At 37.8% G+C, this 13,795-nt stretch overlaps 1 protein-coding gene across 1 annotated transcript in view; it reads left to right on the top strand.

Annotated features, from left to right (window-relative positions):
- Positions 1-13,795, top strand: part of KIF13B (kinesin family member 13B) — a 170,511-nt gene that overhangs the window by 50,445 nt on the left and 106,271 nt on the right. Inside the window, exons 3-6 of the mRNA XM_054576032.1 lie at positions 4,171-4,183; positions 8,498-8,558; positions 11,123-11,215; positions 12,312-12,492. Of these exons, the coding sequence (XP_054432007.1) occupies positions 4,171-4,183; positions 8,498-8,558; positions 11,123-11,215; positions 12,312-12,492 (348 nt within the window). The remainder of the gene's footprint in view (positions 1-4,170; positions 4,184-8,497; positions 8,559-11,122; positions 11,216-12,311; positions 12,493-13,795) is intronic.

Genomic DNA, 13,795 nt, shown 5'->3' with positions numbered 1-13,795 from the left:
TATTTCCTATGTGAAAAACACATTGGGGGAGGGATTACAGAGAGAAAATAATGATCATCTCACACATTGTTGTTCGGTTGCTGGTACTACCAGCTAAGTCCAAAAAAGCAACAATATCATTACGTAGCTTGGCCCTATTAGAATAAGCTCTTTGTGATCTATACATCCAGTTATAGAGGGGTGAAGTGGGATCCTGTTAGAACAAATTCCAAATATTCTAATTGTGAAGACTTCAGACACTTAAATCTTTAAAATTAAAGGAAGTGATGGTATTTAGATATAATGTTTGATTTTGATAGTTGACACCAGGAATTGATTTATAACTGATCATTCCACTGGCAACTGCTTTGTGTTTTACACATACATTATACTTTGTGGTTTATTTTTGGACCCAATATCAGTTTTATTTTTGTAATTGTCAGGAGTATTAGTAAAAATTAACAAAAATCACTAACATATGTAAAATCATCACTAAATTTCTTCTTCACGTGGTGTCATTCTAAATGTTAGGAATATAATTTGACTTAATTTTCTGGTGTAACTTATTATTTAAATGAGCACAAGCCAGGTCAATGAAAAGAAGGAAGTGAGTAGCTTATTCATAGATAATAATTCCATTCAAAATATGCAACCAAATCATTTGTTGTTTCCCAGGCCAACCTCTTCCTAGAAAGCACATCCATCCATGTTAGTCCGCCTGGGCTGTTAACATCTTCAGTAGCTAGACAGTTACCATTTGGGAAACAGCGATTTTTGCAGGCAAGATTCATCAATGGATGCTAAAATCTGTGGGTGAAAGTATGTTGAGAAATTGTATTTATGTGATTTCAAAGTCTCCCCCACAACAAAAATGTATAAAGGGGAAACTAATCATGTTACAATGGAGAACCTAGTAGATACAGCCACAACCAAGTGATCAGATTTTCCATCATCAGTAGTGAGACATAGACAGTATCCTGTGCCTTCTGGCGTGATGCACCAAGCACGGCACGACAGTACTTCTTGTTGTACTTGCTAAAGTACATAATCTGAATTTAGTCACGAGGAAGCACTGCACAGACCCAAATTAAGGGACATTCTACAAAATAACTGTCCAGTGCTCCTCAAGTGTCAGGGTCATGAGAGTCAAACAGTCCCATATTGGAGGAGACGTGACAATTGTGTGTGATGTGCGATACTGGACCAGAAAAAGGACATCAGTTGGCTCTATATCATTTAATAAATCTTGTGATGGTTATTTTTGTGGTTTTGATTATTATAACTGTGGTTATATGAGGTATTAACGTTTGGGGAAGCTAGATGAAAGGTACACAGGTATTTTTTGTACTATTTTGGAATTTTTATAAATCTTGAAGTATCTCCTTTTTTCCTTTTAAATCCTCACCCAAGGACATGCTTATTAATTTTAGAGAGAGGAGAAGGGAGGGAGAAAGAGAGAGAGAGAAACATCGGTGTGAGAAACCTCAATTGGTTTCCTTTCCTACGTGCCCTGATTGGGGACAGAACCCACAACCTAAGCATGCACCCCGACTGGGAATCGAACCTGCAACCCTCTAGTTTGTAGGATGATGCCCAGCTAACTGAGCCACACCAGCTAGGGTTCTTTTTTTGAAAGGGAAAAAAATTATTTATTTATTTTAAAGAGAGAAGGATGAGAGAGAAAGAGATTTGTTGTGCCACTTATTTATGCATTCACTGGTTGATTCTTGGATGTGCCCTGACCAGAGATCAAACCCACAGCCTTGGTGTGTCAAGCCAGCACTCTAACCAACTGAGCAAGCTGGCCAGGGCTGAAGGTTTTCAAAGTGAACCTAAGCCACAGCCACAATGTAAAATAATTGAGCTGAGCTGAGAAACTAAGACTTTCATGTTTTTATCTCGTGGTATCTCTTTTGATTGGTTGAGGTAATTTTCTTTGCCTCCTAAATCTCCACTGTGATCTGGATAGCTGAGGTTTCTTATTAAGGAATTTTGGGATAAGCCAGGCATTGCTGGATTGGATGGCAACTACATTTTGAAAGGTTTTGTTTAATTAATTAATTTACTTATTTATTTTTGTACAGAGCTGTAATTACATCTTTGGGTTTCCAATGACTCTGTAGGTTATTTGAGCTTTACTGCTGTAGCACCAGAATCTCTAGCTGGAGACTTAGCTCTGTAATTAATTTACTGGTTTGTTTCTGTTTTCATTATTATGTTCTGAATTCAGGTTAGTCCCATGAATTCTTCTGCTATGTGTCATGTATTATTGAATTTCATGCTTGTTGTTGTTGCCTAAGAAGAGCTGATAGTTTATAAAAATATTTTATTTAAAATGAAAATATTATACCAAATATTTTTCTCTCAGAAAAGACAGTTTGGAGTTTTTGTTAATATAATGAATAAGTAAACTTATACTGGCATAAGCACCACATGGTAACATTTTTATTAGGTAATAATTGAATGGAGGAAAGTAATACATGGAAATGTTTCTGTTAGCAGAAGCTGTAGTTAATATATGACTCATAGATTCTTAAATCTAGAGGCTGTTTTGACCAGTGTGGAAGAGAAAGAGAACATGGACTTGGGAGTCAGGAGACCTAGTTTTGCATCCCAGATTCATCGCTGCTTATTGTATCTTGGACAGGTCATATAACTTTCCTGAGCCTTAAGTTTCTCACCTGTAAAACTGGAATAATAAGAGCATCTTGGAAAGGTTTTGTGAGAATAACGTGAAGTAGCATGTGATGCGCCTGGCTTAATGTGGGCGTTCCATGTGTGCTTCCTCTACTCTGAACCCCCCTCCCTAGGTTATAACTAAGCTGTTTGAAGTTGATGAGACTCTCTTTTGCTTGTAGAGACCTATAAAAAGATGATAGCATGTGTCAGTAACCTCAACCAGTATTTCATAAGTCTTTTCCTAGGGAAATTTTTCCATATCTCTTATTCCAGAGAAATTATTTTCTATGTTAACCTCATTAGCTATTACTTCAAAATCTTATAGTCAAGTGTCACTCATTTGTGAGATGTTCCTTCATGTTTTAGTGTTCCTTTCTGAAATCCTTGGCTACAAATAACATTAAATTTATTTTAGGAGAAAATCTTCTGTGAGACAAAGGGACAAGAAAGTGTACAGAAGCATTTCCATGTGTAGTTTTCTTTCAAGTTTTAGGTTTGAGTTGGCTCTCTGATCCTCTGAGGGACCAACTATTCCTAAAGTTTCGGTCATTGTACCTGTTTCATTCTAGTTTCAAAAGTACTTTCATTTATTTTAAAATTTTCTGATTTTGATGTAATGTACTGTTGTTTTGTAAGTGAATATCATTCTTTTTAGGAATTACACACTGAAGTGTTTAGAACTGAAGGGGTATGGCTGCAACTTAGTCTCAGATGGTTAAGAAAAAAATGATGTATGTGTGTACATGTGTATGTGTAATTGCTATCTATATAGAGAGGAGGGGAGAGGGTGGGGCGGGGAGAATGATGTAGTAGCTGTGGCAGCGTTAACAGTTGGTGAACCTGGGCGAAGGGAGTTCTTTGTGATTTCCATATAACTTTTCTCTAAGTTTGAAACTATCTCAAAGCTATGTTGTATTGAGACTTATTCCTGTACGCTGAGGCAATAGGAGTGGCAGTTTTGGAAGGAGTGAGATTAGAAGGACTTGGGGAAGTAGAGATAATAAGGAATGACTGAGTAATTCAGTAAATTCACTGGCAAAAAAATTAGAATCTGTTGTTCCTCTAATATTACCTTTTTTGCCTCAGACAGAACAGAATTCATTTTGGGTAGAAGGCTTTGTACAGATGCTGCTGCTGTATCAAAGCAGAGAAAACTAATGGGAAGTGAAATCAGGTGATAAAAAGTAAGAAATTCTTAAACATACAAGGATAAAAAGGATGTATAAGGCAGAAATATTAGTACTTTAAAAATTTGCGGTGCTCAGGTAATCTTTCTTATACCAGAGAGATACAAGTTAGCATTCTACCCTACTAGTTAAGAGATATAAATTGATCATTTATTTTAAATTGCTGTTTGAGTTCAAAGTTGATATTTTGTACTCTTAATAAAACTTTACATGATGTTTATTATCATTTTTGTCGTGCAAAAAGAGTCTTCTAAACTAAAAAAATTTTTTTGAACCTTCTCCCTTTTCTTTCATGTCAACGATGACATTTCTTTGGGGAACTCAGAAGCCAGCCAAAGGTAAGAGATTTGTTGTATTATGGGATGCTTGTAAACATCCTAGGTCCATATTTTTGAAGTACTGATAATTGTCCTCTCAGAAGTATTTTCTCTCTGTCCCTTTTGTAAAAGTAAAGCGAGCTCTCAGCCTATTCACAAATGAAGCTTATTGACATAGGAGGGACTGGAGGTTTGTGGAAAAACTGTATTTGTACTTTGGCCAATTATGGCTGGTCTCCAGGCAGCTACAACACAGATTCCTTTTGTGCCCTGCTGTTCACCATAGATTGGCTCAAAACTGGTCATTCCGTACTGTGGTCAGGACTGTGCTAGGCAGACTCATCCTCCCAGGACGGCTGGGGACACATTCTCAAGCCAGCAGAAACCTGCCCTGGGCCACGGCTTCCTCACATGGCCACGCTTTCATCTTAGATCTGAGCCCAGATTCTAAAGACACTTCAGCAGGCTGCGCCAGCGCCTGTAGCTCAGGGAATGTACAGGTGTGCCAGAGTAGGCACCAGGACGGTTTGTGAATTGACCGTTCTTTGAAGTGACTTGGGACTTTCCAGGAAATTCAGATTTTTATCTGCATTCTTGGAGTTTTGTTTTTGTTTTAGAGTCTATGGCTGACTCTATTTAGAGTCCATTCTCTATTATTGTTGCTAAAATATGTATAGACATGGCTGTTGGGGACTCTGAATGATTTAAAAAATAGTTCAATATGGCACTCATTTCTTTATGTATGTAGAACTAACTCTGTTAGTTTTATGTCATCTTTTTTTATGTTAAGGTGCTGGATTATTTTTGTTTTCTTACTTGTTGATGGAACAGGGGCTGGAGATTACAGTAAAGATGTGAGGAAACATTACATTGCCGTTTTAAAGCTATTCATGTTTTATTTAATTCAACTGCATATTAATGTTGAGAGAAAATGTGTTGACATAGAAACTATGGAAGGACCAACACCACATTATTAACAGTGTTTACCTCTAGGATGTGGTATGCTTGGTGAATGGAAGGCCTTTCTTTATATTTTACTTTATGCTTCTGTGTTATTTGACTTTGTTAAAATGAATGTGTGTTTCTTCTCTGTTACTTGAAAAAAGTTTTATTTTTTAATTTTTAAGGAAATGTTTATTTAGAAAGAAAAGGGCTTGTCTGCTTTAGGAAATCCGTGGCTGGAAGATCCCTATAATAATTTATAAAATTGCTAAAATTTAAAGAGGACCATTCAGTGTTGTTAGTAAGAAAGAACTAAGGATTCATTAGTTTCCACCTTTGTACTAGGCTGTGGGGCTTTCAAAAAATTGGGAGGGTAAAGCTAATTTAGAGCAGTAGTAGAGAACCTGGTGGCGAGCAGACTACTGGCTGAAAGGCGGGATTCAAGCCCCAGGTTCCCCTCCTGCCAGCCACCAGGTTTTGACCTCCCTATGCCACAGTGTCCCTTGCACCTCAGAGACCTAGTGGGGAGTGATTAGCTACAGTTATATTGTTACCGTTACTTTAGTGACAGCTTTCTTTAGTGAATTGAGAATAAGAAATTGAGTTGTTTAAGGAATCCCTAAATTACAAAGAGAGAGAAAAGAAACCGACTCGTAACGATGGAGAGAGGAGTGCCGTTCAGAGCCTGGCCTTTGTTAAGTGCACACACCTGGTGATAAGACTGGAAGGGAGGAGATCGGGTTCCAAGAGAAGAGTCAGGACGGTCTCTCCTTAACCTAGCTAAGAACAGAATTAAATAAAATGATCAGAGATGAGAGTTGAAAGAACAGAAGAAACTTAATTTGAGCTTCACATTTTATTTAATCTTACCCTGCTGAAATGATTCTCACCTTGGCTGATGAATGTAGTTTGAAAAGCAGCCCTTATCCAAAATTTTGCTACACAGTCCTTTGGGACCACCTTCCACCTTCGTTCTTCTTTTCCTCCTCTCTCTGTTGGAGAATAGCTCACATAGTGAACCAGCACCATTGTTGATAGATGTATGTTTAGCTTTGGAAAAAATGTTGAGGATTAGTATGTGCCCTGTGGTGCTGTAGCTGGGTGGTGCCATGGCCCTGTCCCGTGGGTCTGTGGTCATCCACAGGGCTCCTGCTTGCCTTCCTGGCCTATCTTCTGCATCACCGCCCCATCCCAGGGAATGCACGCCTCCTCTGCCTGCTATTTTGCACAAATTATGGGTGGTCTTATCCTTCCCTGCTTTGAAGGTGTTTTTATTTTTATTTATTTTGAATAAATTAATTAATTTCTAGAGACCAGGCATTTAAAAATTTTTGTCAGTTACAGTTGACATTCCGTATTTCAGGTATACAGCATAGTAGTTAGACATTTATATAAGAGGAAGTGATACCCCCTCCCCGGTAAATCTAGTACCTACGTGACACCATACATCGTTATGACAATACTATTGACTATATTCCCATGCTGAACTTTATACATCTCTTAACTGTTTTGTAACAGTCATTTTTGTACTTCTTCACCCTTTTTGGAAGTGTTTTTAAGCAGTCATCCTGTCGGTTCCCCCAGGGCCCCCTCTTGCTCATTCCGCTGTCGTCCGGGTGCACCCGCCCCCAGAACTGGCCATGCACCCGTCTCCTCCTGCAGGGCTTCGTCCTGCAATCTTGCTCTGGCTCCCACTCTGCCTCACTCCCCGTCAGTCTCTTTGTAGCTGTTTTTCAGGGATTCTCAATTTTTGATCCAGGTATAAGCAGCGATTTCGCTTTCAAAAATTTGCTCTTCTTTCCCTCTTCTTTTTCCTTTTGGGCCCTTCTCTTCCCTCTCTCCATCATTATGACTTAATTTCAGGTGGGATGGGGGATATATGGTATATTTAATTTACGACCCTAATATCACTTCCTTTGTTAAAAAAATTAACTTTTAGACAGAACTCTGGTCTGGATAACCTTGTGAGTTCACAAAGAAACATTCTCCTGCCAACTCCAAATTCATAGAAGGGACAGACAAAATATTTTAAAATATTAAAGTCACACCATATTAAAAAACAATGTATGTAACTTTGGAGACCAGCAGCAAGTTGGGACTGAAGCAGCATATTTGCTGGTCCTTGGGATCACACACAGGTTCTTAGAGGTGGTAGAAGTTTAACTCTTGCAGATTACAAAGGGTGCTGATGTGTGGTGGAGGGCTGGAGAAGCTCACCACATGAAGACTGACTTGGGTGCAACGCTGCCGTGAATGAAGGCTTAAAGAAATGGGTTTTGGCCGCCAACACTGAGCTAATGTCTGTGTAAACAGGAGGAGTAGAGATGTTATTGAGCTTTGGGAAGACCAAAATCTTGGCTTCGGTAGTTGAGATTGGCATCATGGCAAGTCATATAAAGGTGGCCAAAGGGAGAGGGAAAAAAAATAAGCCCTCTGTAATCCATAAAACAAAGACTGCCAATGCACTTGTAAACTACGATATAAGGATACAAGGGGAAACCTGTCATCAGGAAGCAATGCAACAAACACCAAGACTGGGAAGCTTAGAAATGCAAGCTGAAGTGAATTTAAAAATAATTACACTTTAAAATCCTTAAAGAGATGAAACTATAAAACATGAAATCCAAAAAATGAAAAAACCTTTTAAAAGATTCCCCCCAAATGTGCCCATTTTAGAAAGTGGTAAATGTAAAAAATCTAAAGAAATCATCTGTGATGTCCCACCAACTAGCATTAACCACTATCAGTAATTTTCCAATGTATATTCTTCCTACTCTATCTGTGTAGATTTTTGTACAAATATGGGTTCACGGCCCAGACTTTCATAACTTTTACATTAATATATAAACATTCTTATCACTCTTTTACAGTCTTGAAGCTATACAATATTGCACATAGATGTGTTGTAATTTAAAGAATCTGCTATTTTATAGCTATTTTTAACTTGCTAGAGTAATCATCTTTATGTTTTATTTTTTTTAAAATATCTTTATTTTCTCTGAGGAAAGTAAAAATATAGAGACTACATAAAAGCACAAAGAAGAAAACAAACAACACTAATCTTATCATGCAGAAATATGCTTTCTGTATATGTAACTGTGTGTGTATATGTGTGTATAATAGCCATCATATTGTACATATTGTTTTGTAACCTCTTTTTTTATTTAACATTGTGAAGTTTTCCATGTGAAGATTTATATTGTCTATAGGGTGCTTATCATGCATTGTAAGACTCTACTATAAATAATTTAATAATCTTCATTGTGAGACAGAAAATTGTTTTTATTTCATCGTTATCAACAATGTTGTCAATATTATGACATTGTTATAATATTATAAGCATGTTAAGGTTTTGTTCTTAATACACACTATGTTATTTTTGTTTTTCAACAGGTGTTTGCATATGATCATTGCTTCTGGTCTATGGATGAATCTGTCAAAGAAAAGTATGCAGGTAAGAGCACAGCATCCTATTAACTACTGATAATACAGAAAAGATGTTTTAATATTTTTTCCATAATTTATCATAGTAGTATTTTGTATTACTTAAAAACTATATAGTCAGTTTCCTCTAATCTTTGCTATCAGAGTTTTTACATTGGCTGGGAAACGGGAGCTTCACAGTGTACTGTTCTTGGTTTAAGATGATACAGTTAGATTAATAGTTTGAGGTTGTCTTACTCACACGCATCCCCAGGCCTTACATGGCACCAGTGGCACACAGTAGTCACTTAGGTTCCCTTAGATGCTCTGTGATGTGGTTAGAGGGGCAGCTTGGTATGACAAAGGAAGAGCCATGGAGAGGCTGGAACCTCGAGTGTAACCCAGGCTCTACGCCTGACTCCCTGTGTGACTGAGTAAGTCACTTAAGCTTTCGGTGTTCTGTTTTCTCACCCTAACGAAGAGGACCATACCACGTTCTTTCTAAATTTACTCTAGAATTCTATTATTCTTTTACTTTCTTCATTGATGACTATCTCATGGCCCTTTTCACCACAAGTAGGACTACAGTGACAGCCTTTTATTTCCTTTATTCCTAACTGCTTACGACACCTGTTTCTAAGCAATCTCTTTTAAATATTGAGTGTCATATTGTACTGGCTTTTATCATGAGAAACAGCAATACTATAGCTGTTTCAAAAAGTTAAGGTTAATTTGGTCTAGCTGGCCCGATGATGACTTTAAGGAATGCTTCAGAATCGGAAGTATGATGATGTATTAATCTGGTAAATTAACTAGGAAGTGAGGCATAATGGAATGCTATTTATAGCATTTAAAACATAACAAACAGAACAGCATCTGGGTCTCTCATATTTAAAGTGTGTTCAGATCCGAGTTCTAGTTCGTGGGGTCAGAGGCGTTTGCGCTCCAGCACCAACAAGCAGTGCTGCAGACAAAAGGTGGATGTCCTGTAATTCGATTCAGTTCTGACACTGTACCTGGAGATGGCATCAGGTCCCACAGATTAAGACTGCCCCCCACCTCCATGCCCCACTCAGGCACAAGTCACAAGTCCAGGTTGTTACCTGTGCTTCTGACCGACCAGCTATAAACTGGAGATTCCAGTGATGCCCCCCTTAGACTAAAAACACCAGTCACAAGTTCAGGTTGTTACCTGTACTTCAGACCAGTTGGCTATAAATCAGAGGTTCCCATCACCTCCTCCTTGGATTCAATTAATTTGCTAGAGTAGCTCACAAAACTCAGAGAAACGTTTTACTACCGGGTGACCAGTTTATTATAAAAAGGTATAACTCAGGAAGAGCCAGATGGAAGAGATGCATAGGGCAAGGTATGGGGAAGGGACGTGCAGCGCCCACGCTCTCTCCAGGTGCACCTCTCTCCCCAGATCTCCACGTGTTCACCAGCCTGGAAGCTCTCCAATCCCTGTCCTTTTCAGTTTTTATGGCGGCTTCATTATATACGAGATATGAGTAATTAAATCATGGGCTATTGACAATTGATTCTCTCTCCAGCTTCTCTTCTCTCCCCAGAGGTGGGGGTTGGCGACTACTGAAAATTCCAACCCTCTAATCACATGACTGGTTCTCCTGCCAACCAGCCCCCATCCATAGGTGCAGCCCAAAAGTCCCTCATTAACATAACAAAAGACCTATTTATAACTTTTGACACTTAGGAAGTTCCAAGGAATATGAATGACCAAATATGTATTTCTTATAAATCACAATATTATCACAATATTCAAGACTCAAGGTTGAATGTCATAGTTGATTTAGTCTGTAGAAGAGTATTTGACCCCATTATTTATATCTATGATAGAAAGCCGGAAGAAATTTTCAGTATCTTCTGCTCTCTCCTAGTTGGTATATATTTTAGACTCTGTAATTTAGAATTGCCACTGAGAAAAGAAAAAACAAACAAACAGAATCCCTGGAGAATTGCTGCTAGCCACTGTGGACCACTGGTTCCAAATGTTTGCAACAGAATTAAAACCAGCGACCCATGAATTTAACCACAACTATTTTTTTTATAAAGAGACTTGAAATTTTGTTCCAAAGTGGTATTTTCTGCCTGGTAAGGCCATTTCTGCCTTATAAGCTTGTTTAAAAAATAAAAAGTAAATGTTTCCAAATGAAAAAGAAATTATCATTGAGGAAAAGAAGGGATTTATATATGTGATTGGTTTGACCTCTAGTACCTACTGAATAATGTGTTAGCTGAGTGTTATATAGTTAATTTCCACCTAGGTCCCAAGATTAAGATGTATACTCAGAATCACAGTTTACTAAATGAGCAGTTCATTAGCCTTTTGCATTGCAGAAGATTTTAGTCAGTGTTTATTAATTCAAGTTCATATTATCAGTTTGTCTTATGTGCTAACTAGAAATATCCTGAAGAACATTATCCTTTGGAAGCGTTCATCAAGTTTAAAAATCTTTTTTGGAGATAAGCTGAAAAAAAAGTACATTTTTGAGGCTTTGTTTTTTTGCTGTTTTTTTCTTTAATTGTTCATGTGTGGTTTTGGCTTAAAACCTCCTTTTTCTCTCTCTCTTTTAGGTCAAGATGATGTTTTTAAGTGCCTTGGGGAGAATATTCTTCAAAATGCTTTTGATGGCTATAATGCATGTATCTTTGCCTACGGACAGACTGGTAACATTAACTTTTTTTTTTTAAGCCTTAAGGTTCATAACAGAGAATATACCTAAAAGGATACACATTGTTAGCATCTTATCGATTATCATTGATAAGGAGCATTTGACTTCTGTACCTCCGTGGTCAACAGGAAAGAAAATCTACTCAAAGTGAAAGAGTCACTGTATTAAGGGTATATTGTATGGCTTGTCCAATTGAAAACTATCCTTCATGGATGAATGCTTATGTATAATAGCCATAAGGCAGTGTGTATGATAGTATAAGGGCAACGGCTGTGATCCAGGTTATCCCAGCTCCAACCTTGTTCCTGCCGTTGACCAGCTGTGAAGCTTGCACCCCAGTTTCCTTGTCTGTAAAATGTTAATAACCTTCCTTATAGGGTTGTCACAATGAGTTTACATGTAAAAACTTATAGAAAAGGCCTGGTACATAGGAAGTGGTGTATTAGTTTTAGGTGTTATGATACTGATAAAGTACAAGTGACCAAAGCTGCAACTTGTATTTATAAGTGTGTTTACAAAATCACTGCTATAAAAAAGGAAAAAGAATTATACTAAGTTAGGCCTATGAGTGCTTGAATTTTTTTTCTTTCTATTTTCTGGAGTTTCCTAAGTTGTCTTTAATGAGTAAGAAGTTTTGATACAGTGGAGAAAATAACTTCATAGTAGAAAAAAATTACTCTGGTTTCTACACCATTGCCAAACTAGGTTACTTTATTCTGGGGCGTATATGGATAACATATATTTTTGGTAGATGGTTAGTGGTTGAGAGCAGGCACAATAATATTATTGATCAATGGATCTTCCCAATTGATTTTAGAAAACTGTTTTTCAGTTTTTTTTAAGTAATTTTTTAAATTCTGAAGATGTTTAAAGAAGGTTTTTCTTTTCTTCCTAAAGGATATTTACTTTTGACTTTTACATGTGCAGTAGGAAAGTTTCTGTACTTAATTAGTCTCATTATTATATTTGGGTATATTATTTTATTTTGGGTATTTTCCTAAGTGCTAGTAATTTATTATGAGTGCTAGAAAGAGGTTTATGTATTCCAGCTTCTCAAAGATACAGTAATAACTATGATTTCCCTTTTTTAGGATCTGGAAAATCTTACACCATGATGGGTACAGCTGACCAACCTGGATTAATCCCAAGACTTTGTAGTGGACTCTTTGAACGAACTCAGAAAGAGGAAAATGAAGAGCAGAGTTTTAAAGTAGAAGTGTCCTATATGGAAATTTATAATGAAAAAGTCAGAGACCTTCTTGATCCCAAAGGGTAAATAACTGTGAGACTTTAATATTACAATACTATGGACCAAAACAAACTTAATAAATTGGCTTAAATGAAATTTTTTATATTGCATTCTAGTAGAGAGTTATCTACCTAGTTATTTGTGATTTTATCTAGTGATCTAGTTATTGTTTTTGTGATTTGCTGTTAGTTTCATCAAGTGACTTCCTGCCGCCAATTTTGGGCTTTTGAAGTTTGGGCTGAGTTGGGCCAGAGAAGTGTGGTTGAGCAGCACGCATTTGGGTCACACTGCCTTTCTCATATGCATGCAAACCCACAAACAAAGAATGTATAATGAAAATTAAGTTACTTAGTACCAGGATAACTGGACTCCTTAATCAAGTAGGTTATTAGAATTTTTCTAACCAAGAAATTGCAGGGGGAATTCGGCTGTTTGCTGGCAGGCTGTAAAGTGAGAGGGAGGCATAGAGATATGAAACCTGGACTTTAGGAGAGTTCATTTTAGAGGTCGAAATTATAAAAAGTCCCATTTTATGGCGTAGACATTGAAATAAAAGTGGCTCAGAAGTATTAGGAAGCCTTAAAAAATGCTGTTGTCATCCTGCAGTCATATGTGAACCTAATGAGGAAGATGAGGTATCTGAGGAAATCTGTTCATTGCACAGAGCATTCTCTGAGTTCAGATTTTAAGGAAGTGCAACAATGGAGAGAAAAGAAACAGATAATAACCACAGCTTGTGATGTAAAAACAGTGTTTGGGAGGTCAAAGGGCCTAATGAGCCAAGGCTTACCAAAAATGCGGAGGATGACGAGGGGACATTTACTTACGTTTGGATGGTGAAGGTGATCAAGGAAAGATGGTCTTAGAGGCAGTGAATCTTAGTCAATCATTGCTCAAATCAAAATGAGTGCCTTCGCCCAGAGGAGGAAAGAGTCAATAGAAGGTGCTTGATAAATTCTGTGCTAAGTAGGAGTTTGTTCACAGTGAGGTTAGGTGAGAACCATTCAAGCACAGGGGACAGTTCGCGCCAAAGTGCGTTCAGAGAAATCTCTAGTTTGGAGAGTGACCCAGCTGCCCGGTGTGGTTGGAGGGCTGTGTATGCAGGGAAGTCAACACAGCGCAAAAGGAGACCAGAGGAAGGAAGGTTATGGCCTAAGCGCCCACACCTTGCTGAATATTGTCCCTTGTACTTCTTCGGGCTGAACCCTGAATACTTTTCTCTCTCACCTTCATCTTTGTAAAGGCTATCGTTTTCTTAGAGATCCTGCCCACACCTACTCAGAAACTCTTAGCTGGCTTCATTCTTGTGTATCATATTTCACAGTA

This window comes from Pteronotus mesoamericanus, unplaced genomic scaffold (genome assembly GCF_021234165.1).
Source record: "Pteronotus mesoamericanus isolate MK-2021 breed Mesoamerican mustached bat unplaced genomic scaffold, CSHL_Meso_final contig_32, whole genome shotgun sequence".
NCBI classification, from domain to species: Eukaryota; Metazoa; Chordata; class Mammalia; order Chiroptera; family Mormoopidae; genus Pteronotus; species Pteronotus mesoamericanus.
This window is presented reverse-complemented; position numbering and strand designations above follow the sequence as displayed.